Source organism: Vulpes vulpes, chromosome 11, assembly GCF_048418805.1.
Source record: "Vulpes vulpes isolate BD-2025 chromosome 11, VulVul3, whole genome shotgun sequence".
Classification (NCBI taxonomy): Eukaryota; Metazoa; Chordata; class Mammalia; order Carnivora; family Canidae; genus Vulpes; species Vulpes vulpes.
The window spans coordinates 95,868,715-95,889,270 of NC_132790.1; the positions used below are offsets into that span (position 1 = coordinate 95,868,715).

At 39.2% G+C, this 20,556-nt stretch overlaps 1 protein-coding gene across 5 annotated transcripts in view; it reads right to left on the bottom strand.

Moving 5' to 3' along the window:
- Positions 1–961: 961 nt before the first annotated feature.
- ERICH6 (glutamate rich 6) overlaps positions 962–20,556 on the bottom strand; it is a 94,325-nt gene continuing 74,730 nt past the window's right edge. For all 5 annotated transcript variants that reach the window (XM_072727134.1, XM_072727135.1, XM_072727138.1 and 2 more), the window contains 8 exons: positions 19,372–19,482; positions 18,577–18,734; positions 18,156–18,226; positions 16,847–16,992; positions 10,527–10,612; positions 7,840–7,995; positions 4,911–5,139; positions 962–1,232 (listed from right to left, as the gene is read on the bottom strand). In XM_072727134.1, the coding sequence (XP_072583235.1) occupies positions 969–1,232; positions 4,911–5,139; positions 7,840–7,995; positions 10,527–10,612; positions 16,847–16,992; positions 18,156–18,226; positions 18,577–18,734; positions 19,372–19,482 (1,221 nt within the window). In that variant the 3' untranslated portion in view covers positions 962–968. The remainder of the gene's footprint in view (positions 1,233–4,910; positions 5,140–7,839; positions 7,996–10,526; positions 10,613–16,846; positions 16,993–18,155; positions 18,227–18,576; positions 18,735–19,371; positions 19,483–20,556) is intronic.

The window sequence follows — 20,556 nt, forward strand, 5'->3', positions numbered from 1 at the left end:
GTGCTGGGGGTTATGAGTACTTTTAAAATCTTTATATTTTATACTTTTCTGTAATCTCCTACATTTTCCACAATGAGTCAGTATTACTTTTGTTAGCAGCAAAGGCCACCAATGAAATGTACTTTAAAATATTTGGCTCATATACCTTAAAAAGTTTGCATAGGCTAATACACTGGATGTGTTTTTGACATCTTGATACCAGCAGGGCTTTGCTGCCAACACTATCTAGAGCAAAGAGTTATATACTCTCTTTACTTACCAGTTATATTAAAGTGCATATATGCATGCACTTAATTTTTTTTTGAAGAACTTGTTATTGTGGGGGGGAAAAAAACAACAATGCATGAATTAACAGAGTGGATTATTCAGAACTGAGATTACCTAAAACAGACATATGGAAAAGCAGACATTAATAAATAAAACCTATGGCACACCCGAATCCGCTTTTCATCTATATAGATTTTCAAAATAAGACATACCCTTATTGTCACTTTTAACAAGCCAAACTGTTAAGTAAATAAAACTGCCTTGAAATATGACCCTGATAGATTAATAGATATAGATATGTTTTTTCACTTGGAAACATTTTTACTTTTAATACATTTTTAAAGAGGCAACATCAATTTCTATATTACATGTAATTATGATTTTTAAAGTAAAGATGGTTTTAAAAGGTGAAAGATTTATCTGATTATCTAATCCCCTCTGCTGTTTTCCTGCTAGAACTCTGATAATGGACACTTGGGCTGATTTGCTCATTGGCCTCAGTGGGGTGAGCTAAATGCAAAGAGTCCCAGAAGTGAGTTGTTTAGTTTTCTGACTGCGAGTGTAAGCTAGTGATGACTCAGGATGTGTTCCACATTTGTAAGAAAGCATATTTCTTGGTATTTCCTTGGTCATTACACTTTTCTCTAAATCCCTCACACCCCCTCCCCAAATAACAAAACACATGAAGGCCCCATCGTTTGTTAAGCGTTTTCATTTATTATAGCTGATATTGTTTTCATGGTGTCTTTCCTTACACCGGAATTGTGACAAAGGGCAATTAGTTTCAGAGAAAGTGAGGAAAGGTAGGAAGGTTGCTTTAATTTTTCCCAAACCTGGCTGGAGGGGAAACTTGCGCATCCTTCAAGTTTATGAAACAGGCGTCGAATCTTGATTAAATTGGCCAGTAGCAGCAGGTCATCCTCATTCAGGTATCGGAGAACTGGAATCTCCTCAGGGTTAGGTAGCTTTTCAGCAAAGAGAAAGAGAAGGGAAGCTCAGAGACCACCTGTAGAAGGTGGGAGGTGGGAGGTGGGAGCAGGCCGGTCACATAGAATTTGGATACTTTCAAATGCTTACAGTATAGTCAAGTCATTTACCAGCGTATACTGGGGGGCACCAAGATGCAGCAAACACAGTCCCTCCCCTGGGAGCTGCCCAGTGGGGAGAGCTTGGTCAGGGCTGGCCTAGAAGTGACGAAGGCACCAAGTGGACAGCCTTCCTCACAGAAGGTAGCACCAGAGTTGAGTGTTCAGGAGAGACCGGGATGGCTAAAACTCCTTCCCTTCTAAAATGTGCCCCTACCTCCAGGACGCCTTCCGCACTGACCTCTCCATGACCCTCCCTCGGCCTCTGCCCTTCCCCTTCCTCACAGCCTTTGGTGATTTAGGCTGATGTCTCCTTGCAGCTGCAAGAAGGGGAATGGATCTCTCAGGACACTCTTGCCTGTGTTTCCCATATGCAGATGAAGGACCAGCCTAGGAGGGGTGTTTGGCCTCCGTGGGGTGAGCTAAATGCAAAGAGAGTAACCACTTACCTGCAAGAGACATAAGAACACACAGCAGTTTCAGCCCTCCCTGCATCAGAAGGTAGGTGTGTGTGTAGCAGGGTGGGCATGGGGGGTATCAGATGGATGAATAACAAAGAATGAACTGGCATTTTTACCTTCCCTTCAATCCCAAATTCCATAAAATGACAGAAAATATTTTAAGGGAATGAATCAATAATGGCTCTAGGAAATAGGAAAGATTTTGATCAGCAGGCTCAAAAGACCAGAAGCAGGGAGACTCATTAGAAGCAACTGTAATGATATAAACAAGAGATGGACCAGGCCCAAAAGGCAGACAGGAGGGGTGGCATCAGAGGATGTGAGAAGGGTTGAGACCAGGCATATATGAGGTGAGGCTTGGAGGACTGGCAGGGAACAGATGTGAGGCTGTGACACCGAGAGGGGGAGGACTGCTCCAAAGTGGCCCGAGCTACTGAAAGAATGCAGTTGTCTTTGTCTGAAGTGAAGACTGAGGGTGGGGCAGGCTCTCAGAGGTAATTTTGCTAAACTTTTATCTCCCAAACGGAGGTGCAGGATTGGAATCTGAGATGTACAGGTGAAAAGTTCATGGGAGATCAAATGAAAGGGTTATCAACATTGTAGGTGGTATTTAAAGACAGACTGCATGAGACCCCCCCCCCCCCCAGGGAGTGATCACTGAGGGAGATGAGTATGAGCCCCCATAGGAGGCCTGGAGTCCCTCAATATTTAGAAAATGGGGAGATAGAAAGAGTCAGCAAAGAAAAATGAGAAGAAACAGTTGTTGAGGTGGAAGGAAAATCAACAGTGAACAGTGTCCTGGAAGCAAGGCAAGAAATGCTTCCAGGAGGGGGAAGTGAACAACTGGCCAGTGCCACTGGAGGCCACTCTGTGTAGCATAAATTAACTATAGTGCATATGAAATGTTATGGAGCAATTAAAAATCAAATAGGCAAATATGCTTGGAAATGTGGATGAGGAAAAGCCTTTAATAATCCATAAGTGGAAAACAAAAACAAATAGAATCCTCCCAACAATACAAGCAATACCATCCAATGTTTATTTTAAAAAAGATGTGTGTCAATAATTTATAAATACACTGAAAAGAGAAATACACACCAAATTTTGGGTTGTGATTGCCTTTGAGAAAGAGGTTAGAATAGATGAAAGGATGAAAGAGGAACCTCTATTTTTTACTCTATTTCTCTATTATTTGAATCTTCAAATATGAGAAGGTATTGAACATGTATGTCACTTTTTGTAATTTTTTAAAAACCTAAAGAAAGGGTGATCATGAGGACAGTGAGAAATAAAAAAAACTTTATTTTTTTTTAAAGATTTTATTTATTTATTCATGAAAGACACACAGAGAGAGGCAGAGACACAGGCAGAGGGAGAAGTAGGGTCCGTGCAGGGAGCCTGACGCGGGACTCGATCCCGGGACTCCAGGATCACACCCTGCACTGAAGGTGGCGCTAAACTGCTGAGCCAACCAGGCTGCCCTAGAAAAACTTTTGACATCAAATTCCTTTTTTTTTTTTTTTTTTGCATCAAAATGGCTCTCTTTCTGATTAAAATTTGTTTCTAAGGAGGGAGATGGGGAGAGGGAGAACATTTTTTACATTTTTGGTAAGAATGTATTTACCATGAATGTAATGTACCAAAAGAAGCCTAGCTTATAAATTTCTAACAAATAAAGAAGCTTGTCTGGAGCCTGAGCAGCTGACTGTGTTAGCCAGGCTGACCGAGAATGGGATTGGCTGGGAATAGCACTGAGCACATTGCAGACCCTCACTCTCTGTTGGCTGACTCTGAAGTGTCCCTTTTATTTGTTTTTTTTTTGTTTTTTTTTTTTAAGATTTTATTTATTTATTCATGAGAGACACAGAGAGAGAGAGGCAGAGAGAGAAGCAGGCTCCCTGCAGGGAGCCTGATGCAGGACTCGATCCTGGGACTCTAGGACCATGCCCTGGGCCCAAGGCAGGCGCCAAATCGCTGAGCCACCCAGGTGTCCCTTATTTGGTCTTTATGAGATATTATTCCTGCTTCTGCTAAATATTGAGGTCATATTTCCAATGACCTCAAAAGTGTAGAGTTTTTTGAGATTGACAACACCTTTGAAATCTGGAGCAATCCCTTCCTTCAATGATTGATGAAAACAATTGGCCTCAGTGTTTAAGGGACTTGTTTGGAGCCACACACTAGATATGCTACATGAGCCTCTATTTATGTCTATTTCTATATCAATATATATATTTCAACATTGTTGAGATGTAACTGGCAAACTGTATATGGAGCTATCATTTACTGAGTACTTAGTAGCAAGCACCATGCTAAGAACTTTGCATTCTCAGTGAATCTTCACAACAACCTGTTTGCTAGGAATCATTATCCCCATCTTATAGATGAGGGAACTGAAGTCAAGTTCACCCACTTAGCTAAGTGGCAAAGAAACTACGTCCCTGTAACCTGAAGGCCATGTTCTTAACCATTGCCAGTCACTGAGAGTGTACTCTAGGCCATACCCTGGGTGGGACAGAGGAATCAGAAAGACAGAGATTTTGTCCTTCTGGAGCTCACCGTCCGGGAGGAAAGGCAGGCATAAAGGCAAGTAGGGCAGCATGGTCCAGCAGCAGGCGTGGGGACAGAGGTGAGTTCATGGACACCCCAGGGAAGACCATGATGGACCCTGATTGGGCAAAGGGCTAGGAGGTCTGGGAAGCATCTGTGAGGAGGTGGGACTTATGCTGGGTCTTGAACATAGTTAGAACCCCGGTCTCCTGACTCAGTCCAGGCCTTTCTGCTATAGGGCAGAGGAAAAACACAGTACAAAATCCTAAAACCAAACCCCCAAAGTAGCCTACTTGGTCACCAAGTAAATAGTACATTTTAGTTGGATCCAAATCTGAACTAAAAGGAATTTCTGAAGAATAAACAACAACAAAGTTTGCCCCAATTCCACATGACATCTTCACTGTGTGTTTTTTTTCATTGAATTCTGAAACTTTTTGTGGACGGTACATTACACACAAGGCTAATCTGTCAGTAACAACACTGACCAGAGTCATTTACTCTTATTATTCTAAATGACTTTAACTATTTTCAAAAATGCACCTACCTTCACTTTGGTCCCAACACTGATTCTTGCCTGTTGGCCCATTGCTAGAAAAGTGACTGAAATCTTGTCTTGTTCTAAGATGCGAACTCCAATGTAATGGTTCAAGGCCAGAAAGACAGGTTTAAATGAAACAAAGGGTGAGGAAGCAACAGAACTGGACCAATTCCAAGCCCTTAATCTGTTGCCAGCTTGATCTGAATACTGACCTCCCAAGATATTGATGTATACCCTGGGCAGAAAGGAAATTAAAAATTACCATCATTATAGTAACATTATAATTCAACCTTGAAATTAGCCCTGTCACTTGCTAGCCAAGGGAAGCAACGGTACATGGTAGCCAGTTGCGTACGAATAGCGCAAAACCACAGGTGACTTTGGGAGTGGCAATACTGTGACTGAATTTTATACTAGTTTAAAGTAGTGGATCCAACTCAAGATCCACCGGTGAACCAAACTGGGTCCAAAAGACGGAACCCAGGATGGTAAAGGAGCCTGGAAAACTGTGCTGGGAAGAATGAAGGCGGAGCAGGGAAGTTTTTGGAGAGCAGGAGAGGAGAGCAGACTGTGCCCAAAGAGGGGGGACCAGTGCTTAGATTTTTCCCCAGGACGAAATGAAGACCAGTGGGTGTAAGTCCTGGAGAAGCTCTGATCAGCCACAGTACAGGACAACCATGTTCCAACAGCACCCAGCACAACTGGGAGCCAGGAGTCCTAGAAGGGCTCTAGTCAGGGTGGGGTATGGGCAAGAGAGGCTCAGGGAACATCTCTGAAATGGCTCAGTGCCTTGTGACGGAGGGCAAGGTGGAGCTTAGACAAATTGGGCCTCCCCTGTCTCTTCGCTTAGCTGATGCCACATTTTACTACATCACATACATACGAAGCCCAGCACAATCTGAGCTTCAGTGGCACAAGTGATGACCATTCTAGTTATCTCCTCCTTGTGCTCTCTCACCTTCTTCCAACTTGGATTGCCCTCCCTTTCTTGAGGAGTGGGAAGAGGTACAATTGTGGGTATTTAGAAAGTTGACTGCATTTGATAACAAATTATTATTTTTTTAAAACTAGATGAATTGGCCACGAGGTGCCCCAGAGTGAGAGAACTAATATCTTATTTCCCCACCGTTGATTACTGGCAGCGATCTAATAACAAAAGTACAAATGGGAGATTTAGGTGATTATTTTGTCATACGGGAGAGGAGGAGGGTTTCTTTCATCTTGAAATGTGGATGAAAATAATACCTGGCTAAAATGATCTAGGTCACTCCTTATTTAATAAGCATAATCTTTGAGTCTATACCATGCACTTTGAGTCTATACATGCTTGTAGTGGCAAAGATTCGGAGAGTGCCTGCAAAGAACGTTGGTCCAGCAGGGGAGATGGGCTTGCTACCCAAGAGGCAGCTAGAAAGGGCAATAAGAGTATGCAGAAGTCACATCAGAGGGCCAGGAATTCAGCTAGTGGGGCAGAGGACTTCCCAGACAAGGGCGAAGTCCTAGAAACCAATGAATATCTGGGGACAATTAATACACTGCTCCAACGAATGTGATACAGAACTGCTATTGAATTCTGGAGGATAAGTTGAAATTCTCCGGTTCACATAGGGGTAACAGACTGACTACTACTGCTTTAGACCAAAAAAACACAAACGTCCTAACTCTCTCAAGTATGGGCAGAATGTCCAGACTTTGTCAATCATGGACAGAGTTTCTCAAGATGAGATTGTTATTCCTGTAAAGAATTTAAAGGGAGAGTATCTCTTTCTGAAGAGCTTGAGAAGTTGGAACTGCATTTGAAGTTAGAGCCCAAATTTCACTTTCTCGGGTTAAATCAAATGATGTGAAGTCAGAGTAGATAAGTTCACAGATCAAAATGAGATCAGGATCTCTAGAGATTCTGTTTGTATGTTATTGTTGGTTATGGCTATAGGAATAGAGGAGTAGTTACGGATATAGCTCAAATGATAATAACACACACACAACTATAACAGCACGGTGTAGCAGCTATCCATTATAGATTATTTCCATAGCTGAGGCAGTATAACATTATCAGGCAGGCTCTAGAGAGACCATTTGGGTTTCTATCCCAAAGCCCTGGGGTGACCATGTAATTTATTTAAAGCCTCTTTTTTCTAATATTGAAATTATATGTTCATATTTTCTTATTATTTATGGGAAGAATATGATGAGCTTTGTTTTACATAGTTGCCTGAGATTTTTCCATGGAGAAGGTATGGAGTGACATAAATAAAAACTTTCACTGAGTTGAATATTACTATCTAAAGAGCACTAACTTAAATAATTCTTTTTTTTTTTTTTTAAGATTTTGTTTATTTATTCATGAGAGACAGAGAGAGAGAGAGAGAGAGAGGCAGAGGCACAGGCAGAGGGAGAAGCAGGTTCCATGCAGGGAGCCTAACGTGGGACTAGATCCTGGGTCTCCAGGATCAGGCCCTGGGCTGAAGGCGGCGCTGAACTGCTGAGGCACCCGGGCTGCCCAACTTAAATAATTCTTAAAGCCATTTGATCATTTGAAAGGAAGAAGAACACTTGCAGTTATAAGATGAATAAATTCTAGGGATTTAATGTGATACATAAAGATTCTTGCTAATACTATATATATATATATTTGAAAGTTGCTGAGAGTATATCTTAAGTGTTCTCAACACAAAAAAGAAGTGGTAATTATGTGACATGGTGGGGAGGTGTTAGCTAATGCAATGTGATAATCATTTTACAATATGCAAGTGTATCAAATCAATACATTTTATGCCTTTAACTTGCACAATGATATATGTCAATTATGTCTCAATAAAGTTGGAAAAAAACAAAAGAAAAATAAAATTTCACACACACACACACATACACCACCACCACCACCACCACCACCACCCCTATCCCAAATGGCAGTAAAAGAAACTTAGAAACCTACCAGACATTTCCATTGGGATGATAGCAGGAACTTCTGCCAGAAGAATCTAGCAATGCCAAGATTGCAGGGTCAGTGGGCATGTCTTCTTGGACTATACAAGTGAAACCACTGATTTTGTTGGGCACTCGGATGATGGCTAGGTTTCCAGATGGGTAGCTGAGATCAGATAAGGTCATTTGAGCTGTTCTAATGGTCCTTGACTATGCTGGGAATAAATTCAGCTTATGAGAGAGCCTATGAAACCATTCAGGTATGGGAGCTACTATTACTACAAAAAGGATTTCATGCTTTTCATGGGATCAAAATATGGTTATAAGACACAAAAATCCTCAACAAAATACTAGCAAATGGAATCTAGCAACATTTAAAAGGATTATATACTATGACCCAAAGTGGAGTTTACCCCAGGAATGCAGGGTTGGCTTAACCCCTAAAAATCAATCAGTGAAGCATATTACACTGATAGAATAAAGAGAGAGAGAGAGAGAGAAAAGATCATCTCAATATACACAGAAAAAGCATTTGGCAAAATCCAGTACCTTTTCATGATAACTCAATGAACTAGGAATAAAAGGGAAACTCTTCAACCTGATAGTATCTAACAAAAACCCACAGCTGACATCATATTTATTGGTGAAAGACTGAGTGATTTCCCTCTAAGATCAAGAACCAAACAAAAATGTCCACTCTCCCCGCTTCTATTCATTGCATTTAAGGATCTAACCAGGGAAATTTTCTGAAACAAAAAGAAATGAAAAGCATTCAGATTGGAAAGGAAAGATGTGAAACTATCTCTATTTGCAGATGACATGCTCTTATATAAAGAAAATCCTAAGGAATCCACAAAACAACATATTAGAACTAACAAGTTCAGGAGGGATGTAGGCTACCAATATATAAAAATGTTTAAAAATATATAAGAAATATAGAAAATATATATAAACATATATGTAAATATATTAAAAAGATCAATATATAAAAATAAATTATATTTCTGTATACTGGCAGTGAACATTCTGAAAATGTAGTTAAGAAAATAATTCCATTTACAATAGCATCCAAAAGAATAAAGTCTACTGAGGATAATTTACTGCAGTCCTGTCTAAGCTGATTGGAAGCCTAGAGGTGAAGTAAACCAAGACTGACTGAATCATTTTGAAAAGCAGCCATGGCCTTCAAGAGAATTAAGAATTAAAGCCAGGGCATAAATGATAACTAGTAATAAAAAAAATGGGAGGAGTTATATAAAATTTATTGGTATAATTAAAACAAAACCTACATTTTTTCTCACAGGGCCTAGGGAATGAAATCTTCATTATACTTCCTAGGCCATGAAAGTCATTTTCCTGGCTGATTATTGGTTTGACTAAACTTTTAGGAAACTGTAACTAAACATGACTTTCTCCTATAAACGTGGGGCCTTCATTCACCAAAAAGCTCTCCTCATTTCATAGTTCTGTTTGTTTTTTACTTTCCTTGAAGTAAATAAATGTCCTTTATGTCAAAATAGCAAATGGCCTGGCCATCAGGCGGAAGTTCAAGTGATGAATAACTTAGTGTTCCATAAAGTGGGTATCGGATTTTTGTATTAAAAAATAATGTGCTGCTCGTGGATGTGTAAATTGGTACACATTTTCAGGGGGATAAAATTCATCAAAAGTTTAAAATGTCTGTAATTTCTTACCCACAGTTTCTACCCTGTGACATGCATGTTCCATACATTCAAGGAACTAAGTATGTAATGAAATCTGCTCAAAGCTGTTCATTTAGCTGTGGTACATAATAGCAAAACGTTGTGAAACCACCTTTGTGGATAGGTCAAATGAATTATATAGTATGCAAATTATAATATAGTACATATGGTTATAAAAATGGTTTTTCTTCCTTCCTTCCTTCTTTTTCCTTTCCTTTCCTATCCTATCCTATCCTTCTTTTGAAGATTTTATTTATTTATTTGAGAGAGAGAGAGAGAGAGAGAGAGAGAGCTAGCACCACAAGCAGAGGAAGCAGCAGCAGAAGAGGGAGAAGCAGACTCCCTGCTGAGCAGGGAGCCAGATGCTGGGGCTTGATTACAGGACCCTGAGATCATGACCTGAGCTGAATGCAGAGGCTTAACCAACTGAGCCACCCAGATGCTCCAATGTTGGTGTATTTCTTTATTGCATATATACTATGCATATATTATTACATATACATCATAACATTATTATATAATATTATACAAAGAGGGCAATAACGAGTTGAAAAATTGACTTTTAAAGAATCATATATATGGGCAGCCCGGGTGGCTCAGCGGTTTAACGCCGCCTTCAGCCCAGGGTGTGATCCTGGAGACCCAGGATTGAGTCCCACGTCAGGCTCCCTGCATGGAGCTTGCCTCTCACTCTGCCTGTGTCTGTGCCCCCCACCCCTTCTCTCTGTGTCTCTCATGAGTAAATAAATAAAATCTTTAAAAATAAAAAATAATTAAACAAGAATGTTTATTAAAAATAATGAAAAAAATAAAGAATCATATATATATGCTTATAGAAAAAAGTAAGAAAAGATCTATAAAAAAGATGTTAACAGATTTTCTCTGGGTGGTAGGATTTGGGGTATCATCTATTTTTCCTTTTATAGTTTTCCATATATTTTTTCTTCATCTGTTCTGAAGAAATAAAGCTAATGAAAACTTGTTGAAAGGATACAATATTTGCGTTGTTCCATCCGGAAATGAAGTCAGAAACTTGCTCCCATGTTTGTAGTGCTTCTCTAAGAGCTCATTCTTCATCATCTATATAGACACCACAGAAAAAGGAAAGGACACTTAACCATTAATTGTTCCAGATACAATGCATTTTGATAATAACAGTAAATCTTTGCTTGCTAACAGTGATATAAACCATTTATTAATTTAAATTTTTGTCCCTGCAACAGTGACAGGGAACAATTCTTAGGAATCACTAAAGATTGTTCCTAACCCTGCAGATTACTTGATAAAAATTTCAGGCAGGAATCTAACATTATGTTTCTGTTTGAAAGGGATTTAAAATTTTTTTTACCTTAGTCACATATTACTATAGAAACAAAATGGAAGACTAAATAGCGGCCCTAGCACAATGGAAATATTCTATATGCTGATGATAGTAGTGGTTACATAACTGCCGAATTTCATAGAGCTATACATCTAAAAAAGGTGAATTCTACCGTATATAAATTATAGTTCAATAGACTGACTTTAAACTCAAATATAAGTTGTAGCATCTGGGTCTCTTCGAGGTTGTTCTTAAAGTTATTTGAGCAAAACACTACAGGCATATGAGAAGATGAAGAAAGATCTACAGGGAGCTAATCCTTTTTATGTCTCCAAGTTTAACTATTTTATATGTAATACTCAATAGGGAAATGAATTTGTGCCAAATAATATTTTCTAATGAACTAAAGATTCTATATATTCCTAATCTTGAATTATAGTAAAATAGATTCAAGAATTTCTAGGGCAGGGACACCTGAGTGGTTCAGTGGTTGAGTGTCTGCCTTTGGCTCAGGTCGTGATCCCAGGGTCCTGGGATCGAGTCCCACATCAGGCTTCCTGCATGGAGCCTGCTTCTCCCCCTGCCTGTGTCTCTGCCTCCCTCTCTGTGTCTCTCATGAATAAATAAATAAAATCTTAAAGAAAAAAAAAGTTTCTAGGGTTAAACAATGGAATCACCTGAATAGTCATGTAAATGTTGCCATTTATTTTTAAGATAACACATTTTTTTTCATTTAAAAATTGTGAAATATGAAATATATTCAGAAAAGTGCTAAAACATACTATTTTGTTAATGAGCAATTATAAAGTGAATACCGATTGGTATAGCCATCCAGGTCAAAAACTAGAACAATGCCGATACTCTAGGAGACGCTCTGTGTGTCTATCTCAAAGTTGATACCTTTCTTTCTTAGACACAACCACTAGTGTGATTTCATAGTAATTTCTTTGCACTTTTATAATTTCTGAATATACCTTTAATTTTTCTCCTTTTGAATTTTACATAAGTAAACATGCATCATATATTTTTAATATTTTGTTTCTTTCTGTCAACTTTGTTTGTAGTTTCATGCATGTTCCAGTGTGTAGCTGTGGTCCTCTGACTTTCATTTGTGTATAGTACTTTATAGTATGAATTTATCACTACTTATTTAATGGAGATTTGGGTCATTCCCAGTTTTAGACTATTGTAAATAGTGATAACTGTGAACATTCTTATGCATGTATGCTGATACCCAGTTCCTCTTGGATATTATGACCATTTGAGAAAAACGGGCCAAAAAAGCCCATGAGTGCTTCTTAAAGGAGAAATCTCAAATGGTCAATAAACATGAAAAGGTGCTCAACATCATTAGTAACCTGGGAAAGGAGAATTAAAACCACAACTAGAGAACGGTACACACCTATCATACTGGCAAAGAAAATGTAAAGTCTGATAGTACTGACTATTGGAAAGGATCCAAAGCAACAGTCACTATTGTTTGCCTCTAGTGGATCTATGCAATTCGGTCCAACAATTTGGAAATCATTTTGGCTTTGTCTAGTAATGTGAAAGACAAGCATATCTTAGAATTCAGCAATTCCACCTCTGGGTATAATATCTGAGAGAAGGGCAAATATTATAGCTTAACTTCAGACTCGGATAAATTAAGATTACTTGCTGAAATTTCTAGAGTAAGCAGAAAAATAACAGAAGCAGAGTATAACTTCCAAACTTGTAGAGGTAGTACAAAAAATAGAATGATATATTTTAAGTATCCCACTCCCCCAGAAGACAAGAAAGGATAAAGGAAAAGAAAAATGCATAACAGAGAACAAATAGAAAATATCAAGGCATGTCAGTAATTATATATAAATAGACTACTCCAGTTAATAGACAAAGAATGTCAGATTAGCTCTTTTTTTAAAGGAAAAATTCCAACTATATATATATGATTTTATTTATTTATTTGACAGAGCAAGAGTGCACAAGCAGGAGGAGCGGGAGAGGGAGAAGCAGGCTCCCTGCTGAGCAGGGAAACCAATGCGGGGCTTGATCCCAGGATCCTGGGATCATGACTTGAGCTGAAGACAGATGATTAACCGATTAACTGACTAAGCCACTCAGCTGCTCCCCCCCCCATCAACCATATATTGTTTACAAGAGACACATCTAAAATATAAAGACACAAAAAGATTATAAATAAAAATGATCTAAGAAAATACCAAAGAGTATTACTAGAGATAAAGATTACTTCATAATGATAAAAGTTTTAATCTCCCAGGAAGATATAACATTATAAAATATTCTTCCCATATTAAGATAGGGTGTGCCTGAGCCAAAGGCAGATGCTCATCCACTGAGCCACCCAGGCGTCGCTGAAAGGGAAAATTTTAAATTTCATAATCATAATGGGATATTTTAGCCTACCTCTCTCAAAAATTACAAGGATTATTAGGCCAGAAAAAAGTAATAATAGAATATTTGAACAACCCATTTAATAAATTCAACCTAATCTTCATGGTTTGGAAGATTAAGTATTTTAAAAATGACATTCTTCCCAAATTGATTTGTAGACCCAATGCAACTGCAATTCAAATATTAACAAGAAAAAAAAAACAAATATTAACAAGATTGTATTATTTATTTGTGTTGAAGTAAGGGAGGTCCCGACAAGTTGACTCTAAAATTTACAGGAAATATCAAAAACTTAGAAAAGGCAAGACATTCTTAAAGAAGGCTGAGAGAGAGGAATATGCTCTACCAGATATTAAGATCTATTACCAAATGTATTATTAAGACAATGTAGTGTTGGGGTAGGATAAAGAATTCCATGATACAGAATAAAGAGACCAGAATTAGACTCATGCAGTCATAAACATCTGATGTAGGACAGCAGTGCCATTGCATGGTAATGGAGGAAGGAAAATCTTTTCAAGGGATCCCTGGGTGGCGCAGTGGTTTGGCGCCTGCCTTTGGCCCAGGGCGCGATCCTGGAGACTCGGGATCGAATCCCACGTCAGGCTCCCGGTGCATGGAGCCTGCTTCTCCCTCTGCCTGTGTCTCTGCCTCTCTCTCTCACTGTGTTCCTATCATAAATAAATAAAAATTAAAAATTAAAAAAAAATTAAAAAAAAGGAAAATCTTTTCAATACATGATGCTGGATACAATCAGGCATATATATATATTCAGATTTTATTTATTTGAGATAGAGCAAGCATGAATGGGGGGGTGGGGAGAGGGAGAAAAGGCTCCCCACTGAGCAGGGAGCCCAAGGCAGGGCTCAATCCCAGGACCCTGGGATCATGACCTGAGCTGAAGGCAGACCTTTAACCACCTGAGCCAGCCAGGTGCCCTCCATATTTTTAAATGAAATTAGAACCACTATCTCACATTAAATGTAAAAATCAATTCCAAGTGGATTAAGGACTCCAATGTGAAATGCAGAACTACAGAGATTTCTTTAACATAGGATAATAGCTTTATTACCTCAGGTCAGGGAAGGATTTCCCAACCAATGAAAAAAAGCAGTACCCACGAAGGATTTGATAAATCACAATTAAAATTGTGAAAGACAAGCCAAGAAGGGAGAAGCATTTGTGGCAATATGGCATACAAAGGGCTTATATCCTAAATGTTTAAAGAATTTTTCTAAATCAATGTGAAAAAAGAAAGTCTAATGTACCACTTTTTCTCTTCATCTTTCTTGAATCTCAGACCATCCAATTACACAAAGTATTCTTTAGAATTTCCTTTAGTGAAGGGCTACTAGTGACAAGTTATCTTTGATACTACTAGACAATGTCCTTTTTGGGCACATTTTCTTGAAAAAAATATTTTAACTGGTTATAGACTTCTTGAGTGACCACTATTTTCTTTAAGCCCACTAAAGACATTCCACTGTCTTCTGGCTTCCATTGTTGCTGTTGGGAGGTCATCTGACATAACTCTTCTTTATTTTATTTTTTTAAAAGGTTTTATTTATTTATTCATGAGAGAGAGAGAGAAAGAGAGAGAGAGAGGCAGAGACACAGGCAGAGAAGCAGGCTCCATACAGGGAGCCTGATGTGGGTCTTGATCCCAGGACTCCATGATCATGCCCTGGGAGGAAGGCTGCTGCTCAACCACTGAGTCACCCGGGTGTCCCTGTAACTCTTCTTTAAATACAAACAGAACTTTTTGTTCTCTGCTGCTTTTAAGATTTTTGTTTTCCCTTTGTGTCCTAAAGTTTTGCTCTGACAAATCTAAGATTCTTTTTTCTTTATTTCATCTTGATTAGGATTCATTGGGCTTCTTAAATCTGTGGGCTATTGACATTTATCAGTTCTATAAAATTATCCATTACCTCTTCAAATACTGCCTTTGCCTCATTATCTTTCTCCTCTCCTTTTGGTATTTTGAATAAATATGTTTCAAACACATCATTTTCATATCATAGTCTATATTCTTATTTTGTTCCCATGGAGAATTTTATAATTTTTTTTTACCTTTTTTTCCATGTCATTAGTTCTCTCTTTAGTTGGGCCTAACCTGTGTCTAACTGTCCTCTTTTAAGTTTTTAACTTCAACTGTTATATTTTTCATTTCTATAAGTTCCATTTTTTATTTTCAAACTGATTATGACACTATAGTTTTCTGTTCCTTCTATATGTCTTCAGGATGATATTTTATTTTCATAAGCATAGTTTACTTCAATTTCCAAAGTCTTTGCAGGTCTTTTTAAAATGAGATATTACTCCTCTGGGGTTTGAATTGTGGTGTCACGCTTCCTTGTGTTCTTAATTAGTTTTCACTGTGTGCTAGTAACTGAATCTGAAGGGTAATCTGTAGGAGGAAATTGAGGGCCAGACAGATAACTTTCCTTCAGATATGATTTGGATTTGATTCTGTGGGGTACCTCAGTTCACTGCCACCCCTTAAATTCTATATCACCCAAGAGAAACAAATCTGGTCTCCATAATTTAATTTCTAGAAATCTATCCTGAAGAAATATATAAAAATACATTTATACATAAAGATGTTCAAAGCAATGTTATTTAGCATAACAAAAAACCTGTTAACCTATATGTCCAATAACAGGGGAATGGTTAGATAAACTACATAAAAAAGCACATAGAATTAAAATGCTGTCAATGTAAGATGTATATTAGAGATATTTTTATAATAAATTTTAAAAAAGATAAAAATTACATATGTAATATAATTACAAGTATGTTAACCAAAACCAACGTGTGAAAAGTCTGGAACAGTGCTGTCTGATAGAACTTTTGGTGACCGTGAAAATGTTCTGTGTCTGCACCACAACATGGTAGCCATTCATCACACATAGCTACTTAGCACTCGAAATGTGTGACTAGTGTGACTGAAGAATTACATTTTATTTTTTATTTTTTTAAAGATTTATTTATTCATGAGAGACACACAGAGAGAGAGAGAGAGAGAGTCAGAGACACAGGTAGAGGGAGAAGCAGGCTCCCCATATGGAATCTGATGCAGGACTCCATCCAGGATCTGGGGATCACACTCTGAGCCAAAGGCATATGCTCAATCACTGAGCCACCCAGGTGTCCCAAGAATTACATTTTAAATTGTATTTAATTGTAGTCATTTTAAATTTAGATAGCCATATGTAGTAGTTGCTACCTTATTGGGTGGTGTGGATCTAGAAAATATTGACATATTAACAATGACTTTTGGGAAGTGCTTGAGGCTTTTGGTGATTTTTCTCCCCCTCTTTCTAGTGTTTTAAGGGTTCCAAATGTTCCTTAATGTATAATGATCACATTTTAAAATAAAAAGGCTTTAACCGGAATAACCCCCTATTAGAAAATGTATGTAAAAGCATTATTATAAAGTCTAGTAGAAGTTAAAAAGCCAAGTCTGTACCATTTCTTCCTGACAAAGAGTTAAATGTGTTATGTAGCCAGCCTGTTATATTCATTATGACAGCTTTTACAATTTTAGGTAAAACTGACTTTAAAGAGTCACAAATAAAAAATTACAAGAGAATTACCTTTCCACATGCTATTCTAGCATCACAGCAATCAATGGAAATGTTTCTATCTTTTACTTGGAAATCAAGTAGACTGTCAGCAGTTAGCTCTTTTTCTGGGATATCCACGGAAAGTTGATAAGAAATTGTTTTTAAGTGCTTTGAATCTAATGGGAAAAGAATCACATGAAAGTACATATTTGTTTAAGATGTTCCAAAACCTCTCTTCTGAAATGACATTTCAAACCCTATTACAAATGCATTGCTTCATCACTTTTATTTTTTTATTTTTTTAAAGATTTTATTTATTTATTCATGATAGACAGAGAGAGAGAGAGAGAGAGGCAGAGACACAGGCAGAGGGAGAAGCAGGCTCCATGCAGGGAGCCTGACGCGGGACTCGATCCCAGGACTCCAGGACCGCGCCCTGGGCCAAGGGCAGGCGCCAAACCGCTGAGCCACCCAGGGATCCCCATCCTCACTTTTTTTTTAATGGAAGAAAAATGAAGTTCTTCATTAAAGTGAGTGCCTTCTTTTGTTAAGAGAATGAAAATGTTCTTTTGTTAAAAGAAGAAAGGTGATTTTCATTATGTGGAATGCTGTGGCCTTAAATTTAGTAGGAAATAGTTGAATATCAAGCAACTTTATACTAGGGATTTAGTTTAAACCAAAACAAACATGTATGTTTTCTAAGTATTTTTTCCATGTCTCTCAGTGGTTGAGGAGCAGCCTCAGAAAGATTAACTAATGTACCCCAAACTATAGGGAGCCTATAGGGAGAAAAGCAAGGATACAAACTTCTGATTCTAAAAGTCAGTGCTCCTCCAATATACCCATGCTATAGCAACTGGTCAGCTCTTTGCAGCTTTCTGCAAGGTGCTCTACAGATGTTGCTAATTTATTTCGATAAATAACACAGTAAACTGAACACTAACAACTTCAAAAGGCACATGACTGAAATGCTAGATTTTCTTTTTTTTTTTTTTTTAAGATTTTATTTATTTATTCATGAGAGACACACAGAGAGAGGCAGAGACATAGGCAGAGGGAGAATCAGGCTCCCTGCTGGGAGCCCGATGTGGGACTTGATCCCAGGATCACACCCTGGGCCAAAGGCAGATGCTCAACCACTGAGCTACCCAGACGTCCCTGAAACACCAGATTTTCTGAACCATTTTACTGAGGCATTGACTGGAATAAACATTTTAAATATTTAAATATTATATATATATATATATATATATATATATATATTTTGTCTTGGTCTTGGTCAAACATCTGAGGTTTCTGAGGTACAACTGATCTAGAACATCAGCGTTGAGGGACTCACCTTCTTCAGAAAAATTAACTGGTCCATTTGGTATTATTGCAAATTGTCTGGCAATTTGTCGCTCCTGTTTTCTACGAAATTCAAAAATATGGTAAAAAAATCTGAAAGGTATTTGAAGCTTAAAACAGAATTTTAGTACAAAATTTAACTGTCTAAATGCCATCCATTTTTTTAAATTTATTTTTTATTCTTTTCTATCAGGTAGTTAATGTAGTAATCAGTACATATGGGTCTCTACTCTCTTTAGTCAACAAATTTCTCCAACATGGGAATTCTCAATTGCCCCAAGAGTTTGCCAGTTGGTAGATTTCTACTTTAAATTGGTGAGTTCACAGACTTTCTGGGAGCTTCAGAATCTCTCTAATTTCCCCCCCACCCCCCAAGATCTCAAGTGGGCCTGCATCTCAATATCAAAGGCTACCTCCGCAGGGCTTTTTCCTTTGCTTTGAGTCTATCAGCTTCACTGCCGTGGGCTGCATGAGGGTCAATACAGATTAGTTCAGCTTTAGGGCTTTGGGTTTTTTTTTTTTCCTCATAGATGTAGTCAATCAGATTTTGAAAATAACTGCAACAGCAGGCCTGGAAAACAAAGACGTCATTTTCATCTCACCAGTCCTGGATGAAGATAGCTAGAGGGGGGAAAAAAAAATGGCCAAGCAAATTTGGATACCCATCTGTCGTGACTTTTTTCTGGTAACAGTGTTCTTGAGATGGAGCTCGCAGACCCTACAGTTCATCCATTCCAAGCGTACAAGTCACTGGGTTTTAGTGAATTCACAGACATGTGCGAAACCATCACCGCAGCCAACTTTTAAACATTTGTGTACGTGTTTTTGTGTAGATATATGTTGTCGATCCTCTTGGGCATATACCTAGAATTGTCATTGTTGGGCTATATGTAACTATGTATTTAACTTTTCAGGAAATTGCCAGACGGTTTCTCAAAGGGCCTATGCCATATTATCTTCCCCCTTCGAAGTATAGGAGAGTGCCAGTTTCTCTACATTCTCGCCAGCACTTGTTATTATCCATCTTTTGGATTATGGCCATCATTGTGGGTACGAAACGGTAACCCATTGTGGTTATGATTTGCATTTCCCCAACAGCTAACATGTAACTCTTTTAAGAATTGCAGTGCAGGGAAAGGTGCTGGAGGAAATACTTCCTTTGTTTAAAAATAACATAATTTCCTCTGTAAACCTGCTTTAGAACTTACACCTGTGGGTTCCGAGCTATCATCATCAGAGAAAACATCCATGTTGGAAAGAAATGTTCTTAGATCGCCCCCACAAAATTCACACTGCAGTGACATTTCCTCCTCTTCTTCCTTCAGAGAGGGGAAAATAAAAATGAATTAGTGCCCATACAGAGGCTCTGGGAGAAGTAGGGGTCAGGGCTCAGGGCAGGGCCAGCAAAAGTCCAGTAGGGGAGCAGGGGTGCTGGGGGATGTGCCAAACTGTCAGAATCCCTGGTGGCTCCCAGAAACAGCTGGCAGGGGAACTTTCAGGAGGCTGAGATCCTATATCAGAAGGCACCAAGCCAGGAAGAGCCACATATTCCAGTAATGAGACATTATTTCTGTTCAAGGGTTGGTGAGGCCTGAGGAGGCTGAGGCAGTACTTTGAGGGCCTCTGTCTGGTGCCGTTTGCCGGAGCACAGCTGAGCCCAACAGGAGCTCGTGGGTCCCTAGGACGCCTCCTGAGTGCAAGAAGAAAATTGCACGCGTGACTTTATTGTTGACATCAGAGTCCCTTGTGGGGGAGGGGGTTACAGTGTGTCACCAGATGCAGGCGCTGAAGGATAACACACCTGAGCCCCAGCTGGGGTCTGAGTTCTCCTGTCTGTGCTGCAAGGGTAATTCAGGAGTGTGGGGGAGACCAGGGGAAGCAATGGGAGACTTGGAGTTGGGGGCTCACGGCTTGAGGCTCTCTCTATGGTCATGTGGGTGATCTGAGGTCACGGCTGTGACTGTAGGGGCTCCTGGGCAGGCAAGCAGCCAAGCCTCAGCACAGGCCTCCAGGGGAACCCCTCATCACGCACTTGCAGGTCATGAACACCACCAGGCCAGCTGTGTTCGCCAGTCTCTGGGCCCGGCAAAATGGCCACTGTGGGGCCAAAGGGTGGCTGAGGTGGCCAGCGCAGCCAGGCATTCACCACTCTGGAGTGACGGCCCGTATCTTGAGGCTACTGACACTACCCAAAGATAAGTACTGCCCATGGGTGAGAGCAGAACCCTTGGGGGGGAGGGTAAAGCCCTGTCAGGGAGAGATGGTGGTGACACATCTAGTTTGGCTCCCAAGTGACCTAGCAGGCAGAAAGAGAGGGTGCTAATGCCAGGCCATTTCCATAGTGATTAGCTTCTCAGCCCACAGTCCCTTCCCCCACGGGGTAGCAAGGTGGA